A 10,650-nucleotide genomic window follows, 5' to 3' on the forward strand; every position below is an offset into this window, starting at 1 on the left:
TGTGCCATTGGTAAGGTTTTCATTGTTACTGTTCTACCCTAAGGAAACATGACAGGCTACCAAGAACTCCTGGAGAATGCAAGCCTGACTGAATGCAAAGAAAGAATCTGCAGAGCCTGCAGCCAGAAGTGGAGAGCTGTGTGATAATCATTCCAACACCCCCAAGGACATCTTGAAAGTGATCTAGAAGATGAAAATGGGCTGACAGAGGGAGTTTGTTTCTGTGCTCACTTCAGATTCTGCTACATCTGAAATCAATTCTACAGTCTCCATCTAAATGAAGAGTACAATCAGTTCATGAAAAGCCCCAGAACAATCTGCACCTCTCAGGAGATGACTGAAAGAATCTGTAAAGGAAAAATGCAGGAGAGATGCATTTCTCAGCACTGCAGTATTTGCCTGCCTGAAACCCTCCTCCATTTCCGCCCCATGCCTGGATCTGTTTGTGTCAGTTCTGTACTCAGTGGTGCCTCCAGCTCTGAATCCCCTCGTCTACAGCCTGAGGAACCAGGAGCTCAAGGGTTCAGTGTGGAGACTGATGACTGGACATCTTAGGAAGCATTAAACTGATTGCCAATTTCTGCAAATCACTTGTAATAAATGTCATGTTTTATAGCTCTTTTGGTTTGGTTCTTTGATTTCCCTGTCTTTTTTTTTTTTTTTAATATTCTTCCTAAATCTAGATCATTGTTTCTGCTATTTCTGACTTTGTGTCTCTCCACATTCACCGTGGCCGCACACTGTGACAATGAGGAGCTGTGCACTCAGTGGCTTTAGACGAATTAAGAATTTCCCAGCAGAGTTTTCTTCAGGGATGCCCTTTTGTTGCCTTCTCTGGAGCTGCAGCAGCAATGTCTGTGTGCAGAGCTGGGGCAGATCAGTGCTGGCCCAGCAGCTGTGCCCAGCAGCAGCAGCAGCACTTGGTGTTGCCAGTGCTGCTGCCGTGGCCCTGCCCCGCTGCCCTGGTGGCCCTGGTGTTGCTGCAGGGCCTGAGTGCTCTCGGGGCCGGGCACAGTCCTGGGGGTGGCAGTGCCGGGGCTGCAGCAGGGACAGGCCATGGGCACTGCTGGGGCAGCGCTGACGCCTCAGGCCAGGCCCTGGGAGCTCCAGGCTCCTTGCCCAGGCTCTCTCAAGAACACGGCCAGGCCAATGCTCAGCGCAGAAAAGCCCCAGCGTGAGCAGCCCCAGGCTGGCCGTGGGCAGGCTGGGGGCAAACAGCATGGCTGGGGCTCTGCAAGGGCCCTGGGGGAGATGGGAAGGAGCAGCAGAGCAGGGGCTGATCCCTCAAGTCCTTTTCTGCCTGGCTGTTGTCCAGCCACTCTGTCCCCAGCCTGTAGTGCTGCAGGGGTTGTTGTGGCCAAAGTGCAGGACCCGGCACTTGGTCTTGTTTAACCTCACCTTGTTGGATTTGGGCCCTGGATCCAGCCTGTCCAGGGCCCTGTGTAGAGCCCTCCTCTCCTCCAGCACATCCACACTCACACCCAGCTTGGTGTTATCTGCAAATTTGCTGATGCTGGACTCAATCCCCTCATCCAGACCAACAAAGCAGATACTGAAATCCACGCTGGCTGGCTCTGATGCCTCGGCCATCCTGTGGGTGCCCTGTGATGGCTCTCAAGGTGATCTGTTCCATAACCTTGCTGGGCACCCAGGTCAGGCTGACAGGCCTGGAGTTCCCCAGATCCTCCTTCCAGCCCTTCTTGGGGATGGGCTCACATTGGCACCTCCACTCCTCTGGGGCCTCCCTGCTGAGCCAGGACTGATGGTAAATGATGGAGAGCAACTTGGGGAGATCATCCACCAGCTCTCTCATCCCCCTACGATGGAACCCATCTGCTCCCAGAGACACCTGTGAGCACCTGAGTGGTTCAGCAGGTCCCCAGCTGCTTCCTCCTGGATTCCAGGGGGCTGTTCTGCTCCCTGTGCCCATCTACCAGCTCAGGAGAACCCTTGTCCTGAGGATGGCCTGTCTTATTGTTGAAAACTGAGGCAAAGAAGGGATGAAGTACCTCACCCTTTTCCTCATCTTTTTTAACCACATCCCCCACAATAAGAAAAGCAGATTGTCCTTAGCCCTCTTTTTTCCATTAATGTACTTATAAAAACATTTTTATTATCCTTCACAGAAGTATCCAAGTTAAGTCGTAACTGAGCTTTCACCTCTCTAATTTTCTATCTACACAACCTAACAACATCCTTAAACATTTCTTGATTTACCTGCCTCTATGTCCAAAGGTGATGCACCCTCTTTTTAACCCCTAAATTCCTGCAAAAGCTCCATGCCCAGCCAAGCCAGTCATTTCTTTCTCTGGGTCATCTTTCTGCAAAAAGGAACAGCCTACTCTTGCTCCATCAAGGTTTCTTTACTGAAGTGTGTCCATCCTTCCTGGAACCCTGTGTTTTTAAGGGCTGTTTCCCTTAAAAGAATCAGTACATGATTTGGTACTCCCCAAATCTGCATCCCCAATAGGCCAAAGTCTGCCCTTAAAAGTCCAGTGTAGAAGATTTATTGATGCCCCTCCTCCTTTCATGGAATATTTTAAAACTCAATATTTTCACGGTTCACTGTGCCCCAAACAGCCTCTGACCAGCACTTCTCCCACCAGCCCTTCTCTGTTCATGAACAGCAGGAGACAGAGCTTTCCTTGGGAGTGGGAATTGCAGGAAACATCCCCAAAGTGCAGCTTGGAAGGTTCAGGCTGGAGCTGAGGAGAAAGCAAAGTCCCTGCCAGGGTGGAATTGTGGTGCTCGAGGTGTGGCAGCGTGAGGCTGGGCCATGGCCGGCTCTGTGTGCCAGGAGCCGGCAGCACTGGGTGCAGGGAGCCCAGGGAGGGCACAGAAACGCTGGCTGAGAAATGCTGGGGCACAGCGAGAGGGGCGAGTGCAGCCGGCCAGGGCACAGGAGCAGCACGCACAGGGGGCACAGCCTGCAGGACAGATGGCCAAGGGCTGGGCAGGGCTGGCAGGGCCACAGGCACCCAGGCCTTTGTGCCCTGGGCTCGGGCAGCACCTCTGGAGGCCCCACAGCAGGAACTTTCCTGGCAGGGACTGCACTTTGGCTCTCCCTCGGCCTCCCTGGCCAGGCTGGCAGGGGCTGCAGGTTGATGGCATTTGTCCTTGCTGCCCCTCACATCCCCCCGCCCCACAGAGAGCCCCGAGCCACCCGTGAGGGACAGGCCCTGCTGGCCCAGGCTGGGCTCAGGGCTTGGCCTTTCTGCTTCCCCCAGCCAGCCCAGGCCTTGCTCAGCATTGCAGTTCCCTGCCCAGAGCCTTGGGCTCCCTGCACTCCTGGCCTCAAGGATCTGCTCTCAGCAGTCCCTGGGGAGCCTTTGGCACTCCCTGCCCTCACTGGGGCCCAGCCATGCTCCAAGGCACTTGGAGTTTTGCTGCTGACTCCTTGAGCAGCTTCTTCATCCTTCTCTCAGTGCCTGAGGGTCCTGGACTCAGCCCCAAATCCAACATGGGGATCGTCAAAACACAGAAAGCTCTTGAGGGCTCTTTCTTCAGTGCTCTTCATGTGTCCATGGCTTGTGCAGCTGATTGGAGTCAGTGTAGAGTTCCTTTATGGATGAAAGATTTCAAAGTGCACCTCATTAATTTTTTTTTCTTTAATCAAGTAATTTTTTATGTTCCAGTTCAGAGAAGAGCTGATAGAAGCATTCCCCAGCAGATCTTGATGCTGAATGTCTCCTTAGGAGGTCTGGGTATGTAGAAGAATGAGCCCCTTGAGGGCTGACCCTGTTTGGACAAGCTGCTCCTCACCCCCAGCCTCACCATGTCTGCAATGCGTGGCTCCTCCCTCTGGGCAGAGCACTTCACAGTGGGATGATGTAATTTTTATCAGTCCTGCAGTTACACTCAATGGCCCATTAACAAAAGATATCTCCCTGGAGGGAGGATTGATTTGTTGAAGAGATAAAGAAAACTGCCCAATTAACAGAAAATAACTGCCCTACCTCTGACAGATGGCAAATACAATACACACATTATCTCTCAATCCAGTACAACAGGATTTCAAATTTTGGAATTTAACATTGCTCAAATCTGACAATAATGAAGCTTAACTTTGCTTAGTGTTATCAACCCGGAATTTGGATTAAATTAAACATTACAGAATCAAAAATTAATATCCTTAAAAGTTATACATATAACAAAATTTAACTTATTCTGATGCTATTAATGGAAAAAAGGCACTGAAAAGTTGAACAATCTGGGATTGAAATAACAGCATGATAGATTTACTGGAGGGATTAAAAGGATGTAATGAGTGTGTCATGATTTCATGTAATTTAGTTTTTAGAGAAGCCCATGGTAGCCACAAATTTTATGCAAGCATAAATTTACTAAGATCTTTAAAAGTGAAGTTTTACTAAAAGAAACAACAATGTGGAATTTGGCAAACAGCCCAGCAAACCAGCAGCTTCTTGAAATTGTATTTAGTGTAATTCCAGATGGTCAATTTACCAGCATTTCTGTTAAAGAACCTCCGGCCAGTGCCGTGGTGGGGGGGCTGGCGGAGCCGCGCCGGGGGCTCGGGGGAACCGCGCCAGGAGCAGCCGAGCCACGCACCCCAAAGCGCCCGCGGTTCCCCCTCCTGCCCCAGAGCCTGTGAATGTGCCTCCGTGCCACAGGGAAGGGGCAGGAGATCCCCCAGTGCATCCCCAGCAGGATGGCATTGGCAGTGGGGTTGTCCTGCAGCCAGGGGCCATGCTGGGCTGGGAGATGGAGCAGGAGAGAGGGGGAAAGGGGCACTGACTTCCTCCTCACCTGCCTGGGTGTCTCGGGGCATCTTTTGCTTCCTTGCAGTCTTCTCCTCCATTGGGCCAAGGTTTGGTAATGGGAAATCCTGCTTTGGGGGAAAAAAAGGGATGAGCACAGTGAGGCTGAAGGTCCTCTGCCCAAGTCCATCTCTAGAAGTCACCTGGTGTCCATAAAAACCTTCAAAAAGCAGAAGTGAATAAAAAAAAAAAGCCACCAGGAGTGTCCCACTTCCATTCTCATCCCTCTGGGGTTCTGGTGTTCCCCCCTCTCATGGCTGCTGAGGATCCCATAGCTCCTGGGGATCCCCCCTCTCCAGGGTCCTGCTTAGTGATGTTTGGAGGTTTCGGGGTTTCAGGGTCCCCATCTCCAGCCTCCCCCCAAATCCAGTCACTTGGGGCTCCCCCCTCTCCCCACTGCCCTGTCCTAGTTTAGGGCAAATTTTGGAGAAAACCTCCAAAAGGGGTTTCCTCTAGAAAGCAAATTCAAACGGCCCCTGTCCCAACCAGTTCGGGAAAATATTTCCTTGGAGAAAAGTGGAAAAAACCTGTTTATTTAACAGGCAAAGCATTCACGAGCACAGGAAATGACCAATATTGAACAATAAAACCTCTGGCTGCTCCAAAAGAGGTGACAAGCTCAGAACGTCCCTCCATGGGCTCCAGCTCTGCTCACTCAGTCTCTTATCAGTCTCTTATCAGTTCTTCCAGCACTGGAAATGCCATGGACCAGGCTCGCCCCCATGGGCCACAGGTGCCAGCTGCTGGTGCCCTTGTGGTTTTTCAGTCCAGAGCAGGTTAAAACAACTCCAAACAAAAAGAAAAATCATACTCCAGGAAACTTATCTACCTCATCTAGCTAAAAACTAACTAAAGAGAGCCCTGTCCCACCAGCTGTCTGTCCAGGAGCTGGAATGTGGAGGAGTGAGTGCAGTTTCTAAAACAAACTGCTCGCTTCTTTCGGCCTCCCTTTGCTCTCAGAACCAGCCTTAAAGGTGCAGAATTAATTTCTGAGCTAAACAGACGAATGGGGGTACGATCATGATCTGAGGTTCAGCCCTTCGGGGGGTTTGGGGGTGTCTCTGCCCTCTGACCCCAATGATGTTTGGGTGGGGTCACACCAGGGTTGAGAGGGACAGAGACCCCCACGGCCTCCCCAGGGATGAGAAGGTCGGAGAGTCCCCCCAGCCCCGAGCACCCTCAGCAGTGAGAGGGACACAGAGGCCCTGGTCCCCAGCCCTGCATAGGCATTCCCTGAGGCCAGCGGGATGGAGAGACCCCTGAGCATCCCCCAGGGTGAGGGGACAGAGACCCCTGAGCATCCCCTGGGCTGAGAGTGACAGAGACTGCCCCGAGCATCCCCCTGGCATGGGGGTGAGAGGTAGGGAGACCCCCAGGCATTCCTTGGGGTGAGAATGATGGAGACCACCTCAGGAATGGCCTGGGGTGACAGGGAAAGGGACAAAATCCCCCCAAGCCCCTCCCAAGCATCCCTTAAGCATCCCCTGGGCACTGGACAAAATAAACTTGGCAGAAATCAAACTTAACACCACGTTAAATGCCTTGACGAACATTTGCTCTTGCCACAAGTCACTTGTGATGGAAATGTAAACAAATCCCAAACATTAATAAAGCAACAATAAAAGCAATTCTGAGGCAATTCCAAGTTTCATCGGTTCCTGCACAGCTGTAGCTTGGCACCTGGCGTGTTCCAAAAAAAAAAAATTATGGAAATTTGGCCCAAGATTACTAAAAGAAAGGAAAAACTCTGTATAAGTGTGACAAAGGTGACAGGAACGAAGACACCTATGATTTTCACATTTGGCAAGGCCCCCAAGCCTGTGAATTCGGGACTCATTTAGGAATTTAGCTACTTGAGCTGGGTTTCTTATAGGACTTTTCGGAGCCCTGTGTTCCTCACCTTGGGGTGAAAGAACCTTGTCAGACTTGCTGGTATCATTTGCTCCCTTTCCTCCATTGATTTTAATAAAATTTTCAAGGAAGGACAAGAAAATATTTTCTTTACTCTGGCCACCAACAGCCATTTTCCTGATCAGTTCTCCCATATGTCTCCCAGAGGAAGCTGCATCCAATTTTCCAAGAGTTCCTCCAGAGAGATCCACAACCTCCTCAGAGGAGGGAACCATGCTGTTGTCAAAGGCAGTTGGGGTCAGAGAACAGTGCCTAAACTCCCTGTGCCAAAATAATGTCACAATCTGCTTAAGAAAATTGTTAGAGAGATGCCTCTGCCCCAATTAAGGTGCTAAGGAAACCAAATCCAAAGTGGATTTTATTGAACAGTAAATGTGAGGTAGAGAGAGAGAGATGGAAAGAAAGAGAAAAGGAGGGAGAGCAAGAGACAGGGACAGAGACCTCCCCTGGCAGGGCAAGAGTGACATTGTCCCCTGTGTGTGTGGCCTTCCTGGGGTGGGGGTTTTATACCTGAGCCAGTTTGGGTAAGGGGAGTGGTGTTCACCTCCCCAGCAGGGATTACCCCACTGTTTCAGGTTACAGTGTAAGATGTAACCAAATGCATGTTTTCCATCACCACCTTTAGAAACTGTTATAAACAGGGGGTGCAGTGTTCTTTATCTCTTCCATCACTCAGCCCTGATAACACCCTCCAGGAGCTCTCTTCTGTGAATGGGCCATTGAGTGTCCTGCAGGACTGGTAAAATGACATCATCCCATTGTAGGATGCTCCGCCCAGGGGGAGGAGCCAAGCATTCCTACCTGGATATAAGCTGAGCCTTGCAACACCAGGAGCACCTTGCGTACTGGATTCCCAGAGGACAAGAGCTCCATCACCAGCACTCAACCGTCAGAGGAAGACCAGACCCTTCTACAGGATCACTGCTTTGACAGAATCACAATCATCACTGCAACAGGACTGCAGCCACCATTTAATGGGACTGCTACCAGCACCCTAACCAACAGGGTGGCAGGTTATATCCTGACTCTGTCAGTTTAAGGCCTTGTTTCTGTATCATTGCCTTGATCTAAATTTTCTTTTTAAATTGTAATTCTGACTTAGACTCTCCCTGTGGTTGGCCTTGAAACCAGTACAAAACTCCATGTACTCATCCATTGTTTTCCTCTCAAACCAGGTTTTCCCATTCCCAAAACTTGTCCGGATGGAGGGGGAGGCTACAAGGAAGAGGAAGATATCTCGAGACACCCGGGCAGGTGAGGAGGAAGTCAGTGCCCCTTTCCCCCTCTCTCCTGCTCCATCTCCCAGCCCAGAAAGGTGCCTGGCTATAGGACAACCCCGCTTCCAACACCATCCTCCTGGGGATACCCAGAAAGGATCTCCTTCCCCTTCCCTGTGGCATGGAGGCAAATCCCATCCTCTCCTTGTCCTTCCTCCCCCAGACAAGGAGCTGAGGATGGAGACCAGGGAGGGCAAATCCCCATGGCAGAACCTCGTGGAAGTGGCTGTTTTGAGGGGCTCCAAAAGACAGGAATCCGACGGGGAGGAAAAGCCCCAGAAATCCCCCAGGAGGAGGGGCTCCAAACCCAGACCAGGGTGCTCTGGGGGGGAAAGACCCACCCTCTGCCAGGAAGGTGGACAAAGCTCCTGCCAGAGCTCAGAGCTGGTGGTCCATGAGCAGCTTCATGATGGGGAATGGCCATACAAGTGTGGAAAATGTGGGAAGGGCTTCAGGTGCAGCTCAGAACTCCTCAACCACCAGCAGATTCACGCTGAGAAGAGGCCTTTCCGCTGCCCTGAATGTGGGAAGGGTTTCAACCGCAACTCCCATGTCATCCGCCACCAGTGTATCCACACTGGGGAGAGGCCCTACGAGTGTCCCCAGTGTGGGAAGAGGTTTCACACTAGATCCAATCTCCTCCATCACCAGCGGATTCACAGCGAGGAGAGGCCCTTCTGCTGCCCTGACTGCGGGAAGGGCTTCAAGCACAACTACACCCTTGTCACCCACCAGCGCATCCACACCAGGGAGAGGCCCTACAAGTGTCCCCAGTGTGGGAAGAGCTTCATCCAGAGCTCTAAGTTGACCAGACACCAACGGATGCACCAGTAAGGGAAGCCCTGCAAATGCCCCAATTCCAGGAAGAGCTTTGTGCCCGGCTGCAGCTTCATACCCAAATGGAGGACCCACACTGGGAAGAGACCTGTAATCCATATTCACTACAATCCATGCTGGGAAGACACCTGTCCCTTCTCCTGCCCCTGCCAGTGACCTGATGTGGGGTTGAATAACATGAGGTTCAGGCCATGGCTGTGTCATTACATTCACTCCCACCTCAGGTCATTGCCAGGGGCAGGAAAGGGACTCTCTTTCTCCCTGAGGAGAAGGGTGTCCTTTGCAGGCAGGGGGAAATACATTGCCAGGAAGAGCCAGTCAGTTGTGTTGTAGTTTTCCCTGCAAATCGTTTCTATTTTCCCTTCTGTTGTCAATATTTTTGCTGTTCTTGATTGTTCCTTATGTCATTGCTTTTCCCAATAAATTGTTCTTATCCCAGCCCAGGATCTTTGCCTTTTGTTCTTTCCATGGGAGGTGGGAGGGCAGCGAGCAGCAGCACAGTTTTAGCTGGAGCAGAAAATTGGGGAATCCCGTTCCTAAAACCCAGTCCTTGGAAACCGAGCATCCCAGCTGGTCCCAGCCCTGGTGGCCATGGCAACAGCCTTAGGAGCGGGTCCCTGGCTGGGGCTGTGGGAACCTCTTCCCTCTGGTGCCCAGGGACAGGACTGGAGGGAACGGCTGCAGCTGAGTCGGGGCAGTCTGAGGATGGATCTCAGGAAAAGGTTTTTCCCCAGAGGCTGCTGGGGCACTGCCCAGGCTCCCCAGGGAAGGCTCCCAGCTCCAGGGCTCTCTGAGCTCCAGCAGCATTTGGACAGCGCTGCCAGGCCCAGGCTGGCACTGTTGGGGTGTCCTGTGCAGGGCCAGCAGTTGGACTCCAGGATCCTGATGGGTCCCTCCCAGCTCAGCCAGTTCTGTGGATCTGGGATGCCATGACCCTGGGGATGGGGCTGCCAATGGTTGCCATGGCAACGGGCTCTGGCTGCAGGCCTGAGCTGGTGTCCGTGGCAACCACCCCTGGCATGGGGTCTGCATGGAGCTGCCAAGGGACTGAGCCTGGCAACAGGGGTCTGGGAATGGTTGCCATGGAAACTGACCATAGCAACAGGGGACTGGGGATGGTTGCCATGGAAACTGAGCACAGCAACAGGGGGCTGGGGATGGTTGCCTGCTAAGGATCAGATTTGTCACATGCCCTCAGAGGGGTTCCATGGGGACTTTCCAAGAGTCTCCAGGCTGTTCAAGAGGTGGAATGTCATGGGCAGAGACGGGGGCTCCATGGACACCTCCCAGGGATTTCTGGGGATGGTAAAGAGCCCTGTGGTCAGAGGCAGTCACAGCCATTCCATGGTGACATCCCAGGGCACCTTGGGCTGCAAAGGCACCAATTTGTCACAGGCACTCACGGGGGCTCCATGGTGACATCGCAGGAGTCCCCAGGCTGCCAAAGAGCTGGGATGTCCCAGACACTCACAGGGGTTCCTGTCATGGGCACAGCAGGAGCTTCAGGGAAAGTTTATTGGAGAGGCTCCTGTTAGGTCACGAGGTGCAGAAAGGATCCTCAATAGCCCCCAGAGATCCCCAAATGTCACTGTGGAGTCAGAGATGACACAGACTGAGGTCGGAAGGCTGAGAGCTAAAAGCCACCCATTTATTCAATCCTCTTCTTTTATACCTTGGTTTGCTACAAGTGGACCTCATTGGTCATTTAATCAACACATTTCACATGATTGGCTAATGAAGAAAACACCTTCCATTAAACAACTTTTTGGAAAAAAAACCAACTTATTCCAAACACCACCTGTGGATAGTTTCCAATTCTTTCTCTCCAGCTTCCTAAAAGTTCCCAG

At 52.0% G+C, this 10,650-nt stretch overlaps 1 protein-coding gene across 2 annotated transcripts; it reads left to right on the forward strand.

The window, feature by feature from the left end:
- The first annotated feature begins 3,361 nt into the window (after window positions 1-3,361).
- LOC135281429 (zinc finger protein 3 homolog) lies at window positions 3,362-9,194 on the forward strand. 2 transcript variants are annotated; one of them, XR_010348083.1, is made up of 3 exons: window positions 3,362-3,704; window positions 7,454-7,943; window positions 8,130-9,194. XR_010348083.1 is itself a non-coding variant. In XM_064390270.1 (3 exons), exons 2-3 carry the CDS (start codon window positions 7,892-7,894, stop codon window positions 8,798-8,800), a joined length of 723 nt encoding a protein of 240 aa, XP_064246340.1. In that variant the 5' UTR covers window positions 6,090-7,702; window positions 7,865-7,891; the 3' UTR covers window positions 8,801-9,194. The 2 variants fall into 2 exon arrangements, 1 of the variants encoding a protein (XP_064246340.1); XM_064390270.1 differs by lacking the exon at window positions 3,362-3,704 and having other exon boundaries at window positions 6,090-7,702; window positions 7,865-7,943.
- The last annotated feature ends 1,456 nt before the right edge of the window (window positions 9,195-10,650 follow it).

Source organism: Passer domesticus, chromosome 15 (genome assembly GCF_036417665.1).
Source record: "Passer domesticus isolate bPasDom1 chromosome 15, bPasDom1.hap1, whole genome shotgun sequence".
NCBI lineage: Eukaryota > Metazoa > Chordata > Aves > Passeriformes > Passeridae > Passer > Passer domesticus.

What these genes read in the sequence shown, in the direction of transcription:
- LOC135281429 (XM_064390270.1), top strand. Translation starts at nt 7,892, where the DNA reads ATGGAGGGGGAGGCTACAAGGAAGAGGAAGATATCTCGAGACACCCGG. An exon ending in ATCTCGAGACACCCGGGCAG is followed by an intron (nt 7,944 to 8,129) that starts GTGAGGAGGAAG and finishes TTCCTCCCCCAG; the next exon opens with ACAAGGAGCTGAGGATGGAG.